Raw genomic sequence first — 16172 nt, 5'->3', positions numbered from 1 at the left:
GCCTAAAAAGGTGTAAAATAAGTGTGGTAATGCACAACTGTGATCTCAGGTACTTGGGAGGCTGAGGCAGGAGAATCACAATTTCAAGGCCATCCTGGGCAATTTAGTAAGACGCTATCTCAAGATTTTAAAAAATAATAATAAAAAGGACTAGGAGTATATCTTAGTCCTCCCTGGATTCAATCCTCAATACCACACACACTAGAAAAAAAAGTGTAAATTGAGAAGGGCACAGATGCACAGCCTGCCCCTTCCAAGAAGCTCCAAGCACTCTGAACACCTCTTGAGGAGATACCAGCAGGTCACAACAATAAACAGGTGCTGACTTTGGAAGGCAGCCTGCACCATGCCACCCTTATCAGCAAACCTGGATCATGTCCCATTTCCTCTGACAACTTTTCTAAGAGACTTCGGTCTATAAAACGGGATGCAAATCTCTCATCAGTACTTCAGAGACAAGAGCAGGAGGAGACGCAGCTTCTGAGAACGTTGACCATCAACACTGGGCAAGGTAAGAACTTGCTGCAGAGGATGTGTGAGGAGAAAGTGGAAGCTCTGAGATGGGCACAGACATAGGGCAGGTCAAGTAAGGACCTACAACCAGGGTTCCTGAGTTTAGAGTCTGATAATGCCCCTTGGCCAATGCCTAGCACTCTGCCCAGCTTGGGACAAGTGGTTACCCATCATCTGTTACATGATATTCTTTTGTTTGATTTTTGAGACTCACTGTGGAGTTCAGGCTGGCCCTGAACTCTTTATGTAGCTTAGGCAGGCCTCAAACTCCTGGCAACCCTCCCGCTTCAGCCTCCCAAGTGCTGGGATTGCAGATATGCACCACCACACCTGGCTCTTGCTATGTGATTTTAAGAGAGGGGGAAATTTATTACTGGGATTCCCCAAGAGTTCTGCTCTACTCAAAGTTTAACAATATTGCCATCAACTCATTCACGTGGCATAAGATTATTTTCCCCTTAAAGTGTGTTTAGATGTCATATGATATACAGTTCAAATACCTCACAGATGAGAATAAAATGACAAAACCAATTTTGAAAAAGGGATGAGTTTTATTAAAAAAGATTAATTTATTCAGGGTGATGAATTGTCATTGATTCCTATTTATGCCATAACCACCCTCTTTTTGGTGTTGAAAACAGATGACTTGCTATTTGTTAATGCTTATGCTCGGTGTCAACCTAAATAATAATCAGAAAGATTCACTAAAGGGTATTTATTTGGAAACAGGATTGCATACTACTGAAGATACACTGGTCATAGTAAACTAGGGATGTATTTAAGGAGGTTGGAGTAAGGACATGCTTGTATTTATTTATTTGGAATTCAAGGCCAGTCTGAACTGCACGGTGAGACCCTGTCTCAAAAAAAAAGAAAAAGAAAGGCAACCGGTGATGAATTCCAGAGAGAATTCCCTTTTTTCAGGAAAACGTTACACACTCAAGCCTCCTCATTATTCTAAATGTTAGAAGGTAAAACTCTCAGGGAATTGTGGTGAGAGAAGAAAGTGAGCGTGAGAGGTGGGACAGATCTCCAGAAGTCACCAGCGCACCGCACAAACAAAGGGCTTTGTTGGGCTTTTACCCAGCCCTCTGCCTCCCAACCAAGACCTGAGGTGGAAACAGAAAGAATGATCTGAGCTAATGCCTAGCACATCTTGCAGAATCCATATGATGTCACAGATAAAGGGCTCAGCACACTTGACGGGTACCTACTAAGCTGGCTCACAGGACAGATATTATTTGACACAAGCCAGTGAGGAAGTAGACCTGAGATTGTTGCTGTGGAACTTTAAACTTTCCACACTCCCAGGTGGTGATGAAGACAGCACAGAGGCTGCTTGATGAGGGAGATGGCAGGGATGTGTGACCAAAGAGGTCAGGCCACTGGGCAGGTCATGGACTGCATCTAAATGCTGCAACCAGTGCTTAGAGGACATTCCTGCAAAACCAAAATAAAAGTAGGAAAGGGCTCCTTCCTTAAGACATGTAGTGGAACATGTTCCCGTGAACACAGTGTTTGGACGCTAGTGTCTGCCTGTGGAGGCCTCCAAGTGCCTGGAAGCTGTTCTATACAAGCGTATGTGCTGGCCCTTTGGCCCACAGTGAATGTGTCTGACGAAGCCCTTCTTTTCAGGTGTCAGCCACCAGGATGTGGACGCTCTGGGCCCTGGCCATCATGCTGGCCGCACAAGGTGGAGCACTTGTCTCACTAGATTCACCGCCAGTGGAAAGTCTTCCTTCGCTATCCCCTGTGCGCTATGTAGAACCTGTTCCTCTTCCTCTTCCACCCACATGGGGTTTCAGAAGTCCCCCGCCCGAAAACACCTTTCCACCCAGAAAACAGCCACCTGAGACCCCAGAAGGCCAGTGTGCACCTGCCTCCAAGTACTTCCTGTCTGCTGAGAAACTCAGTGAATGTAAGTAAGAATGGCTTTGCCTGCACACCTCTGGTCCTGACACCCTCCACACAGGGTTTTCATTTCTAAGCCAAAAGGGCCGGTCCCATCTTTGGAACAAGTGGTTACCAGACACGAGGAGGCCCCAGCATGCCTTGAGAGCTTGTAGAGAGAAGGGATGCCTGGGCCCCAATCCCGGACTGAGAGTATAGGAACTCAGGAACTGAAGGCTTGACAAAGAAATGGCTCCATTTGGGAAACTGGAAGAAGGAAGGATTCACTGACAATCAAAGACCAGCAGAAAAGCCCTCACAGCTCCCTCAGCAGTAGTCTGCAAACATGGCCTAGGACAGGATGACAGAGAGGAACACAGGACCTGTTGAGTGACCAGGGACCACACCCACATCGCCATTAGCCACTGCTCTGCCTCTTGAGGAACACATGCTCAGCTCTTGTCACCATCCTTCCTTGTTACAAAATACTTCCAATGTAGGAAGGGCTCACACAGGGATAAAAGAACACCTGGGTACATATCATGCAGCAATTTGGTGATCGTGGCTATTAAATGCTCATTCAGATGTTTAGGAAAATGTTAAAGGATAAAGAAAACAAATACTCATGACCCAACACAGATTAAGGAATAAACCTAGCCAAGGGGCTAGAGGCCCTGTCCACTCCCAGGATACAGCATTCTTCTTCTCTGTTCCTTCACCCACGGGTGGGGGGGGAGAGAGAGAGAAACAGAGACACAGAGAAACAGAGAGAGATAGAGACACACAGAGAGACAGAGAGACAGAGATATACAGATACACAGCTATGGTGTTGTTGCTGTTGCTGTGTTGTTGTTGTTGTTGTTGTTGTTGTTGTTGTTAGGCAGTACTGGGGACCAAACCCAGGGCTTTGAGCATGTGAGGTGCATGCTATGCCACAAGCTACACTCCCAGTCCCAACATATAACTATTCCTCACCAGCATAAGAGATGGTACCACATATTCGAAAGTTTCCAGAATAGGTGGCCTGGTGTCCCTCAAGTGTGTGTTTGGGAGGCAATTCATCCATGTCTTAATGAGAAAATCCTGCCAATCCACTTTCAAAACTCTATTCTGAGGCCAGGGATATAGCTCAGGGGCATAAGTGCCTGCCTGGCAAAGCACAAGGTACAGGGTTTGATTCCCGGTACAAAAAAAAAAAAAAACTATTCTGCTGGATGAATCCTCCATGGTCTATGTATCTATCCAGTTGTAGGTTCTTTCCAATTTTCTGCTACTCCAAGCAATGCTGCTCCAAATCCAATACATATTCTAGTGAAGGTTTCCTGAGGGGTGTGCAACACATTGCCTCTGGCATAAGCCTGGGACTGAGATGTGACCACATCACCCCACACAGGCAGATGCTCCTGAATGTAGAGTTCTCGGCAAGGGAAACAGCATTAAGGTTGTTGAGCCCAGGACCCACTTGGCTCCACAAGGGCTGAGGTTAAATGCAGTTAGGTCGTCCAACTGCTCCTTACCTGGAGAATAAATGCAGTACCTCTCTCCAATACACCTCAGCCTCAAGGCCAGCAAGGGTGACTATCATGCAGATTTCATAACTCTTTTCCTCCAATTTCTCCTAAGGCCCTGGGGGCCTGGCAACTCTCTTAAGCTGAGGGCTGCCCTCCATTCCATCCCACAAGTATCTGGGATTCCACCTCTCCCTGCCCAGACATGGCCCAGAAGGAGGGAAACATGATTAGCACCCATTCTGGCCTGAAGAGATCAATGAGCAGGAGAATGTCAGCACATGGGGGGAGGGAGGTCTCGTAGCAGCTTGTCCAGATGACAGGATTTCCCAATGCCCTACAAGGAGAAAACGAGGCCCAAAGAGGGAAGAGACTGGGCAATAACACAAAGACAGAGAGGGAAAGGGTCCAGATCTGTCTGCTCCATGACCATCTTCCCAGCTGCCTCCTATCTCCACAGCATTTACAACCCACCGCCCTCTCACTCATCCTCCACGTGCAGCCCCTACAGCACTTCCTGCTATTAGCTCCATGCAAAGACGGCTCCAAAAGCACAAAAACCCTGGCATAGGCCACCCAGCTGCTGAGGGATAGAACCAACACTGGGCCCTGGACTGCAAAGCTCGAAACCCAATCTAGGTTCCTGGATGGCATGCTCAAATCACTTTAGATGCAACATGCTCAACACCAGGCTGGCGCCAGTGTAGGTGCAAATGTGATTTCTGCACAAGGGGACACAAGGCAGCCCTGGAAGTGGGCAATAGCAGGGATGGATCTTTCCAGAAGTCCACACAGTTCCATGTGCCTCACAATTTCAGCTGAGCTGAGTAGGCAACTGGCGGCGGGAAATTGTCTCTTGATTTTTTCAGATCTGAATGCCACTGTGCCCCCGGAGATTGAGAAGCTGGTGAAGTGTGAGGAGGTTAACATAGTCGGAGTGCTTGGGGAAGTGTTAGACACAGTGGAAACCTCTGGCCTGATCAATCTGGTAGATATCACTTCACTCCTAGAAATGGGAGATGGAGGCATTGGTGGTATCCTAGGCATGGGCAGCAAGAGTGCCGACTCGCCAAAGCTCCCATCCCTCTCCAAAGTTGGTGAAACTGCTGACAACCTGGGTGTGGGCAGCTTGCTAGGCTCTGGAGCAGACAAAGGTCCTGTAAAAGGGCTCCTTGACAGTGCTGATCTCCCCAACCTCGAGTCCTTGAATGATGTGGCTGGAAGCGCTAAGAGCCTCAAAGATTCCGCCATGGACAAGGTGAAGAATATCCTGCCAACAGAAGCCACTGACGCACTCAAAGGTGCACTGGGAAACCTTGACCTAAAACAGTTCTTGCTGGGGTAAGTGCTTCCTTGACCCTGAATCTTTCCATACCCGCTCAAAAAATCTGCTTATTAGGACACTCAAGTTCAAACTCCAACAATCCCTGTGAAACCATCAATCACCCTTTCACAAAGCAATATACTTGTGCCCTCCCGGGGGTAATACCATAAAAGGTTTTTTGTTTTTTCTTCAGTGCTGGGGATTGAACCCAGGGCCTTCACACTGAGCTACATCCCCTGTCCACTTTTATTTTATTTTTGAGACAGGGTACCACTAAGTCACAAAGTTGGCTAGGTTGGGTTCCAATTTTAGATCCTCCTGCCTCCCAGAGTGCTAGGATTACAGGCATGTGCCACCACACCCAGCAATCTATTAAGACTTCTTGAGTTTAAATTGAGCATGGTGGCACATGCCTGTAATCCCAGCACTTAGGAGGATGAGGCAGGAGGACTGCCATGAGTTTAAAGCCAGCCTGAACTAGAGAGTGAGTTCAAAGCCAGCCTGAACTACTAAGTAAGATCCTGTCTAAAAACAAAATTTATACTCTGGTTTCTCTTCAGATCATATAAATCTTTCACCTTTTACTAAAAACAAAATTTAAAAAGTATACAAAAAGAATTTTTTCAGCTTAAAGAACTGGGTGGGTAAAGGAAATAAGGGATAAAGGGAATGGATGGTGGGGTGGCTTAGTAGGTCTAACTAGCTATTTCAAAGGCATTTCTCGGGGCTGGGGATTTAGCTCAGCGGCAAAGCGCCTGCCTGGCAAGCGCAAGGTCGTGAGTTCGGTTCCCGGTACCGGAGAAAAACCAAAAAAAAAAAAAAAAAAAAACAAAGGCATTTCTCCCACAGCCCAGGTGATTTCTTGAGCCAGAACTAACTCTTGATGCTGCCGCTTTGCAGATTAAATATTGAAACCGTGGAGACAGAGGCCATCAATTCAACTGTGACAGGCGATGGGATCGACATCATGGCCACAACTACTGCTACCATTGGGGGAGAAGGGTGAGCCTGTTTCCAGTCCCCTGGACCACCTAGGACTGAGGCTATAAGATCCAATGTCCAAGAGCTAGGTTAAGAGGACACAGTGCATAGCTGCACGGGGGAAGAGTAGGCTACCACACATAGAGAGCTTCATCCTCCAATGGTGTGAACAAAGATGCTCGTGAGAAATCTGCAGAAGCTCATACCTGGGTAATGAGGGAAGAAACCACAGATAACACATCCCATTTGACATCCACATTGGCCTTATATGAAATGTAGTCTCTCTTTACTCTGGGCTCCATGGAGAGTCGGGCCATTCTGTGTCTAGTGGGTTGGGGAAACGCAGATAATTGAAATGGCCTCAGGGAATTTACAAATGTAAACATTCCTGCACATATTAATCCATCCATTCATCCACCTGATGTGTAGTTAAGAAACATCACTCTGGGACAGCGCCATATTCAGCCCAAAGGAAAGACTAACGGTGGTCTCTGTCCTCAGGAAGCATTAACATGTGGGGGAGGACTGTGTTAACAGTGTAAGCTGTGAGCCCATGGAAGACATCAGAGGGACAGAACCTCCCACTGGGGGGAGATGGTTCTATGGACTAAGACACACAGCACTGATACCTCTCACTGTCCTGGCACATGCCAGGCACCTAACTAGCTAGGACTTCATGAAAGCCTCTCCACAACTGTACCAGAAAAGCAGTGCTGTTTCAACACTGGAAACCACTGCAGACTGGTGAAGACAATTACCTCTGCTCATAGTCACACAGCTAGAGCACAGAAGTGACAGGGAGGGCGCGAATCTGGGCAGGCTGCCTTCAGACTCAATATCTGTGACACTACCATACACAGTGTCAGGGAGAGTCACCGGTCTTCTTCAAAACTTCCCACTTTAAGACAGGCTCTGCTCCCTGACGGGCTTCTCATTCTGTAGCTCACACGACAAAAAGCCTAAGTGCTGGGCATAAAAGTGAACCTGTAACAGACGGCCGTGTACCATCAACAGATGACCTACAAGCTGTCTAGGACAGCGGTTTCTGTCAAACGTTTATTGACTGTCAACCATGAGCTCAGCTCTGGGCTCTCATGGCCGAAAACAGGCCAGCCTTAGGGCATGAGGACTAGAAGAGACCAGCTATTTCCTCCCCCCAGCTAACAAATACGTTAATTCACAAATATGTAAGGCTGATCCCCAAAATGCTTAACACTTGACCTGTGCCTCACCTTAAAGCCAAGCCCAGTTTCACTTGTATCTTGCTCTCCACAGCGTGGCTGGACCCATCATCACAGTAATGGGATTTCAAGTGCACCTGAATATATCTCTGAAAGTTGTTATTTCCACAAACAACACCCAGTGCATCAGCCTTGATATCGAGGAAACAAATATCCATGTCAAGAAAGTGAGCCTTCGGATATTAGAGACGTAAGACCATTTTTCTCCTTTTCTGGATCAAGTTGTCTATGTGCCAGAATGTCCTGCGTCACCACCCTCTAACGCAATAGCTTCAGCACAGGCCTAGAGAAGGGCCTCTGCTTAGAAAAGACCCATTGGAGTTGAGAAGAGCCTTCTCTCACACACCCTTCATTCTGCCTGCTAACTGTACTTCAGGTCTTTGTTTTTATTTTTATTTTTTGCATGAGCAATACATTCACCTGGGTTTTAAAAAAGGAGGCCATAGAGTAAAACGTCTTTCTCCTAGCCATACCTGCCAACTGGCTAACTATTCTCCTTGGAAGCAATTAATGGATCCAGGCTCTTTCTAAACTCTGATCCTTCCACATTAAAAAGAAAAATAGCTATTGGCTGGGGATATAGCTCAGTAATAGAGCACTTGCCTAGTGCTAGCTAGCCTCATTATCAGAAAAAAAGCTGGGAGTATATATCATCAAGTACATGAACAGCTTCACTCTTTAAGATTCCCTAGTATTCTCTCATGAATATGCACTATATTTTCTTGAGCCAATCCCTTGTCAGTTATTAACTTCTGTACCTCTCCACAACAAACAAAACTGCAGACATGTCTGCCCAGCAGCATGCACAGGTATCCAAGGAATGAACTCCCCCAGAGAGGTTGCTGGACAGACACCCGTGCTTTGGTCATTTTGTCAGGTATCTTTGCATCATCTTAATAATGAAGATGAAAAGGCTCAGGTGTGCACACACACTAAGCAGCAGGACACCCTTAGGGCCGTTTCAGCAATGGGTCAGTTTACCCAATGTTTAGGGAAATCTAGAAACGTGAGACTCATGCTGTTTCTGCACATGCATCTTTCCTAGAGTCACAGACACTGCGCCTCTTCCTATGCCACTGCCCTTGAAGGACATCGTCCCTAAAGTGTTGTCAGTAGAGTTACAGGAGAACGTAAGTCCTGGAAAATAGGAGGGCACCCTTAGGAGGCCCCCATCACTGGGGAAAGAGAAGGAGGAGCTCTTGCCTCAGAAAGAGCCTGATGCTAGGAGAGACGTGGGAATGCAGCATCAGCCCCTCTGGAGTCCCCACGACAGGGGACTAGCAGCCTCTCTGGCCCAACTTGCCCAGAAGCAGGCCTGGCAATGTCTCAGGCTGGGGGGTAGGGATAGATGACTTTTGTCAAAAAGGAGGCCAGGAAAATAGGACAGAGGAGAGTGAAAGGGCAAGGGAGAAAAAGAAGATGGGCTAAGGAGAACAGGCTAACTGGACTTCCTTGGTAAGGCTGACAGACAATTACTTCATAGGTCGACAACTCAGAGTCCTGTGCCATTGTTCTCAGCGATTTCAATGAGTGCAAAAACTGTGAGTACAAACACCCTCCTTGGGGAAGCTCACCACAGTGCAGAGACAGCCGTCACTCCTTACAGCAGGCCACTGGGTGGGTGGGGGATCAGAGTGGCGAGGCAGGGCTGAGATACCGCATCCGGCACCAGCAGGCACCCACCCGCTGGCCTCTCCTCCAGCCCTTGAGAGAGGGAGGTCCCAGCTCACCACTTTCTCTAGGCCATTTTAACTTACTCCCCAGGAAGGGAAGAGAACAAAGATCTGCTCAGGAGTCCATGGAGCTCCCCAGCCCCAGCCCTAAATCCCCAGCCCACAAAGCACACACCTGGCCAGAGTCAGAACAAAGAGCAGTCCTACCCTTCTCCACTGGGAGCCTGAGAGTCAAGAAATTCCTTAAAATTCCCACTCATATGCTGAGAGATGGGGATGACAGGACATGGTGGGTTGGCAAGTGCAGGACAGTTGAAGCAGGAAATCATTTGCCAAGTTCCAGAGTAGCAAATCTTTTCCTCTCCGTGGATGTTCTGGTAAATGAGAGAAGAGACAAATCCTTGTGGGCTTCCTTCCCACCATACCCTTCCAGATCAGGAGGAGAGCCAGGAAGGGTCTGGGATTTTGGCTTGGAACCCAAAGAACAGGAGCTCTCCACATTGGTACCAGTCAGGAAGGAAATGCCAGGCACAGAGCCGAGGCACAAGGGCTATTAGAAATGGCTGTGCTCTCTCCATTTCTCTCTCTCCTCTCCCCTGCAGCCACTGGCTTATTCCAGTTCCACATAAGATCTTCAAGAACCTGCCCAGAAGGCCTTTCAATCCTCTACTGCGTAAGTGTTCTTTGTCCTAATGATGGCTTCTGAGCAAAGGCTGGTGGCACACCTGACCTCATAAAATAGATCAGGACAGAACAAACCAGCTATCACCCCCACTCGGATCCCCACACCTATAATCAGGGCTCAATCTCCAAGGCTTTCATAGCAACATCTGAGGGCCATCCCCTAGCCTCCGCTGTGTATTCTGTTCCACTTCAGTCCCATGGCCAGTGTCCTGAGAGGCATTCCAACAAAGACAGCCATGTCTTGACCATTAGGATCTGCCCAGCCTGGGTGCAGACACTCAACAGACAATGTACAACAAAACAGAAAGTGCCAACTCTTTCCAGCCACCTTCTGCACCATCTCGGAGGGCAAAATGAGAAAAAAGTGCAGGCAAGGGGTAACATTTTTTTTTTTTTTTTGGTTTTTCTCCGGTACCGGGAATCGAACTCACGACCTTGCACTTGCCAGGCAAGCACTTTTGCCACTGAGCTAAATCCCCAGCCCCAAGGGGTAACATTTTAGACTTAGCTAACTTCACTTCTGTAAGCCCATCTGACGCAACCTAAGTACAGACACTAAAGCACAAAACAACTCCATGGTTTGTGATGAGGTTAGAAAAAACTAAAAGGAAGTAGCAAAGCTAAGGATAAGATCAATCCAAATGTTTCAGGTTTGTAGGTACAGTACACAGAAATGCTATGCAGGTATTGTTAATTTTACAAAGTATAATAAAAATGAACCATGCAAGCAAGATACATGGGAGTATCAGTGATGTTAGGTAGGAATCTCTCTTTATTCTTCCTACTTATCTAAATTTTCCAACTTTCCCACCATGTGATGTTTGCATTTTATAAGCAGAGGAGAGAATGCATACAAAAAAGAGGCTGATTAATGGATGCTACACTATCAGGGAAATGATTTCCTGGCAAGATGGGCTTTAAGGGCAGGAAGGAAGGAGGGAGTTAGGGCCTCCTAGGTTGGCAAAATGTGTCAGGGAAAGGAAGGACTGTGAACGCAGATACACCTTCCTGGAATCCACAAGTAAACGGGGGTAGGGGGAGATTTGCCTGGAAAATAAGGATTTGTGGATTCTCTTAGAAAATCAGAGGTCAGGCTGCTCCAAACTGCCCTGCATTGGGGCCATTATCAAGTCACCACAACCTACCACTCCCCACAGGGTGGCCCAACACAGCCAGGAGGTCAACTGTCACTCCCTGCCGTGCTCACCCCAACGCAGCACTCACCAGGCCAGCTGGCCCTTCACCTTTGCGGCCAGCCCTCCAAAGGCCTTGACTCTGGCCTTGTCTCCCAGACTGACCCTGTTCTTCTCTTTCCAGGTTAAAGCCCTCTTTGACAAAGCAGAAGTCCCCGTGCCTGGAGGTCGTCTCCCTCCACATCCTAAAGATGCCAATGTTTCCATAGCTATGTCCAATATGATGGTCAAGACAGTTGTCAAGCACAGTGCCAAGCAGAGCTCCATCAAGGTAAGCGTCATCTACACAGCCCCTGGCACAGCTCTGCTTGAGTGTCTGCCAGCCTCTGAGAATGAGAAGGTGGGGATACAAATGGATTCCGAACATTCTTCCAGAGATCAATCTGATCAGTGCCATAGATACACAGTTTCCCTTAATGATCAGATGTTTCCATCAACAGAAAACAGGAAAAAACATTTACTACATAGTGATTGAACCAGGGGCCTCATCGGTACGCTGATCTACATCTCCAGCCCTTTTTACATTTTTGAGATAGGGTCTTGCTAAATTGCCCAGGCTGTCCTCAAACTTGCAATCCTCCTGCCTCAGCCTCCCAAGTAGCTGGGATTACAGTCACATGCCTCCACTCCTGGCAACACTTTTTGAGTGCCATCTGTGTATCAGGTATACAGATGGGCATCATAACATAATTAATGTCACTTTATCCTCACAACAGCACTTGGATAGAAGTATTCTTATCCCCATTTTACACAGGGCCTAAAGGAGAGAATTAATTTATCAATACTCTCACAAGGAGCAATAGTCCTGGGCTTATCTACACATGGAGTATTCACTTGCTCTTAGCCCTAAAAGGGGTGAGAGGAAGTAACAACATCAAGAGTGACTGACTGGGCTAGGAATGTAGTTCAGTGGCAGAGCACTTGCCTAGCATGCATGGGGCTCTAAGTTTAACCCCCATCACCAAAAAATAACAACAACAAAGAATGCTTTCTATGTGACAAACCAGTTTGAAGCAATAAACAGTATGTTATCAGAGCATCTCTAAATGATCAACTCAGAGTTGTCTTGCCACAAGGCCATACAAACAGGCTTTGTACTTGACAAGGCATACGTCACATGTTACATGCCCCCTGTCCCTCCCAGGAAGAAAATGAGGTATAAGAAGACATCGGGAAGTTGGCCTCACCTGTGTGGCTATCACAGCTTTGCCAGCACCCAGTTACGTGATCAACACATACTAGAGGATCACTAAGTTCTCTGCTGTAAATGATGTGTGCATAGTTCATGACACGGTATCTGTAGTCCTTCTTCCTCTCCACACTCTAACTGACAACTTCTTTACCACAGTCAGAGAACCTGGAGGGAAGCATTACCAAGATAAACACCAACCTTAAGACAGACAGTAACAGCATTCGGGTCGTTTACTGGACTACCATAAAAAGGAATGGTGAGGTGTTTGCTAAGGCAGAATCGGTAAGTACTGAGAAATGAACAGGAACTGAGCTGTGAGAGGAAGTTCAAGGAACAGTGTGGAATAGGGTGAGCTGCTACCAAACCCCAAGGGCCTGGACATCATGAGGAGAAGTGAGCAGCCACTCCGGCAGCTCAGCCCCCAAAGGGAATATGGAGCAAGCACTCTGGTCTGGAAGCATGAGGCTAAGCAGGCCTCATTCTGGTCCTGAACCAGAAGCCTGCTGGTCACCTCATGATGTGATATGCTTGCTGAGTAGCCAGATCAAGGTATTACGTTTAATGCACAATTACTTTATTCCAGGTCTTATTCGTCAAACTCACTGGCAAGATTTCAAGTGGCAAAATGATAGTAAACGTTGAATCTTCAAGGTACTGCCTATGACTGACCATATAATTTCACCGTCAATGTAATACAGTATAGAAAAGCATACCAACACATGAGCACAATAATGCATAAGGCTCGGGAAATACTTGGCTAATTACAAGGAAATCACAATCAAAATTACACTCACAGGCTCCCTAAACTTTATCTTAAGTTTGCCCTTTCAGGTCAGAAGTTCCTAATTTATAACTGACTTGTACTCAGAAGCACCTGAAATGATAAACTCTTCAATTGAGTTGTATTTTTCATATGGGCCTAATAGTTTTCTGTGCTTTGTTTCCTGACAGATCCGAGCACACTGTGAATCCTCCTGAGTTAGTAAGTTGATGTTGTTTTCAGCATACTTACCTACAGTATATGAAAAATAATGCCCGATGGTCAGTGACACAGGGACTCTGAGAAGGATGAACACTAGATCATGGACAACCTCAAACACAGCTGCCCCAGCCCACTACAGATTGCCAGACTTAGTGAATGGCCTGGAATCTGCACTTTCATAGCATCCTGGATATTCTGATTTGTTAGCAGACTGGGGACCCAGTGGAAACATGAGAAGATGACCTAGATCTAATCTGACTCTGCTCACCAGGGCCTCCCATAAACATAGCCAGCTTCCTGTGTCCTCAGCTCCCTGTGAGGGGCTTCCACTCATGCTCTTCAGAGTGGGCGCATTCTGTGAGGCAAGCACATAGATAACCAGGGAAGAGCCTGGAAGAAAGAGAGCAGACAGTGAGGGTGGAGCCAAGGGCCCAGGCTCCAGGCTCCAGCAACTGTGGTGAAAATGACAGAAGGGTCACCAAGCAACCCCAACTTTCAGACGTGTGATCTTGACCTGTTATTCCTTAATTCAACAAATGCTTACTGAGCACTACTATGTGCCTGGCCCTATAAATGTCACCTGAAGTGGTGACAAGTGCCTAATTCTTTGAATTGATATGCCAGTGTGTGGGCTGAAAGAATACATATAAACACACAGAAAGTAGGCAAAAGTTATTAAGAGACTGGAGGCTTCAATAGGTGCCCGGAAGTATACAACCTTATGATGCCTGGTTTGGAGCCTGGGTCCCCTGTATCAGCCCTGAGATAATGAGAGAGCCAAGAAGCACACTATGGGGATCATCTCAAGCCTGGTGTTCCCTTTGTCTCAACCTCACCAAGCAGCTATAAGACATACAAAGCTCTGTGCCCAGGGGAAGCAACTTAGAAGGGCTGATCTCCAACTTAGTGTAACTACACACCTGGCAGGAGACACAGACATTTACACAAAAAGTTTCCAACTCATTATGAAGACAAAATGGAAAATGCATCAGCTGGAAGGCACACAGCAGGTTTAACCAAAATTGTGCCCAAACTCAGTTGTGAAAGGAAGAGGAGGACTTGACCATACACAGCAAGTGTGGAACTAGATGTGCAAAGAATAGGCAGCTTGGACTTCCGGGCCAACAGGAGAGGGTGGTGTGGGGACAGGGAAGGGAAGGAAAGCACCAGCAGGGAGGACCAGTTCTGGGAGGGTCTCACATCTAGTGCAAAAGAGGCAGCAGCCCTACCCACCACTAATCTTGGTGTTTGTGCTGAAGGCACAGAGCTGCCTGCTGTATCTCCAGGGACCTGGCACATAGCAGAAACCCAAGAAATCTCCATTTAAAAAGCCACCTAAGGTGACAACTACTGAAGGTCATGGAAAACTCCTAATGATTTAGTGGCCTGAGGGGTGGGTTGAGCTCCACCTCCTGGCCTTGTCCAGAATATAACTTATTAGAAAAAACCTGCAGGTGCACAGGCTCTAAGACTGCTTTCCCGGGATGTGATGCCTTGCTGGGAGCTTTGATGAAAATGTTCCTCCCATCTCTTTGCAGAAGGATGCAGTGAAAGGACTGTTGCTCAAAATTCAGAAGTCACTCACTTCTGGGTTGAATGGTATGTGGAATTCATGACCCAGACCCCTGGGAGAGCCAGTGTCACAGGAGAGGGGCCCCAGGTGTGAACCATGCTGCACAGGGCTGCAGCACTGAGTACAAGATCATCCATACCAGCTGGACCATAGCACTTCTTTTGCAGACAGGGAGACAGCATCTTGAGATGGTAAAAATAAAAACCAAATCAAAATGCCTTCTCTATGGCTCCTAAAGAAATCTAGTCCACAAGGTGTCCTTGGGACCAATACCACCATGTCACTTAAAAGAAACATGGACCCAGGTCACCTAGTCACACAGACATTAGGGGTCTGACAGTTCAGGAAGCTGAAGTCGTAACTCTCGTGACCAGCAGTGGTGATGGTACAGCAGGGTAGCCGGACATATTTCTGGTTAATTCTAAAGGACATCAAAATAATGTATTAACCATCAAAACAGCCAGCCCTCACTCTTACGGTGCTGTAGTAAGATCAGACATGCCAGGACCAACACTGGCATCAACGTTAGGAGAGCCACCAGGTTTCCACGTGGTTCTGGAGTCTCTTATCTTTGCTTCACCGATCCCACCACTTCCCACCCCAACAGACTGGGGAGACAGCATGCAGGTCTTTAACCTGAGTGGGCCCAGGAGAGATTTTCTACTAGAGCCACATACTGCCCAGAGTTCTCTGCATCTGACTGTGACTGAAATAGGCCGCCCAAGTTACTTATTGTTTCCTTCAACTCATATCATAATATGGTCTTTGTTTCAGCATCAACTGCAAACTGGAATATACCATCAGGAGTACCCTTATTTCCTGTAAATGGCAATGTTATAGTAACACCATCGGTAAGAAACTTTTTTCTTACAGTGCTAGAGACAGAACTCAGGGTCTCATGCAAGCTAGACAACCACTCGGCAAATAGTTTCCTTTTGCACTAAAATGTATTCTGCACTTGGATCCTCAGAGAGGCTTAATCCAGGGTCCAAACAATGTTACCAGAATCAATCACTACTATTTCTGAGTCTATTGTGTTGAATCTGCATGGAAGCCTCCACCTACCAGAAACTTCACTATTTCCTTCCCTGATAATTCAAATAATGTCCAGCCCACACTTGTTCCACATTCCTGAAGCAAGCGCTGTGGTCAGGGGCAGAGCACACTGGCTGCCTCAGACTGTTCCTGCACTCAGCTTACTTGTTTATGTGTATAACTGGTTGTCTTTTTTCTCTCCACAGAATGATCTGCTCATAGCAAACTGAATCTAGTGTAACTGAAGCCAGGCAATGTTCTGAATGGAAGAAAAAACATTTTGTGAAACTATGAAATATTGAGCCAAGGACATCCTTATGATTAAGGAACCAAGTAGAGGGGCTGGGGATTTAGCTCAGCGGCAAAGCGCCTGCCTGGCAAGC

At 47.0% G+C, this 16172-nt stretch overlaps 1 protein-coding gene across 1 annotated transcript; it reads left to right on the top strand.

Moving 5' to 3' along the window:
• The first annotated feature begins 464 nt into the window (after positions 1-464).
• LOC102030089 (vomeromodulin-like) lies at positions 465-16172 on the top strand. Its single transcript, XM_013514322.1, has 15 exons — positions 465-511; positions 2149-2431; positions 4781-5252; positions 6136-6237; positions 7492-7647; positions 8503-8587; positions 8941-8998; positions 9733-9803; positions 11132-11278; positions 12356-12481; positions 12783-12850; positions 13151-13181; positions 14720-14780; positions 15529-15605; positions 15996-16172. The coding sequence occupies exons 2-15, from the start codon at positions 2164-2166 to the stop codon at positions 16017-16019; spliced, it is 1746 nt and encodes a 581-aa protein (XP_013369776.1). The 5' UTR covers positions 465-511; positions 2149-2163; the 3' UTR covers positions 16020-16172.

Source organism: Chinchilla lanigera, unplaced genomic scaffold (assembly GCF_000276665.1).
Source record: "Chinchilla lanigera isolate Chin_1 unplaced genomic scaffold, ChiLan1.0 scaffold00021, whole genome shotgun sequence".
NCBI lineage: Eukaryota > Metazoa > Chordata > Mammalia > Rodentia > Chinchillidae > Chinchilla > Chinchilla lanigera.
This window is presented reverse-complemented; position numbering and strand designations above follow the sequence as displayed.

What these genes read in the sequence shown, in the direction of transcription:
- LOC102030089 (XM_013514322.1), top strand. Translation starts at nt 2,164, where the DNA reads ATGTGGACGCTCTGGGCCCTGGCCATCATGCTGGCCGCACAAGGTGGA. An exon ending in GCCTTTCAATCCTCTACTGC is followed by an intron (nt 9,804 to 11,131) that starts GTAAGTGTTCTT and finishes TTCTCTTTCCAG; the next exon opens with GTTAAAGCCCTCTTTGACAA. An exon ending in CTGTGAATCCTCCTGAGTTA is followed by an intron (nt 13,182 to 14,719) that starts GTAAGTTGATGT and finishes ATCTCTTTGCAG; the next exon opens with AAGGATGCAGTGAAAGGACT.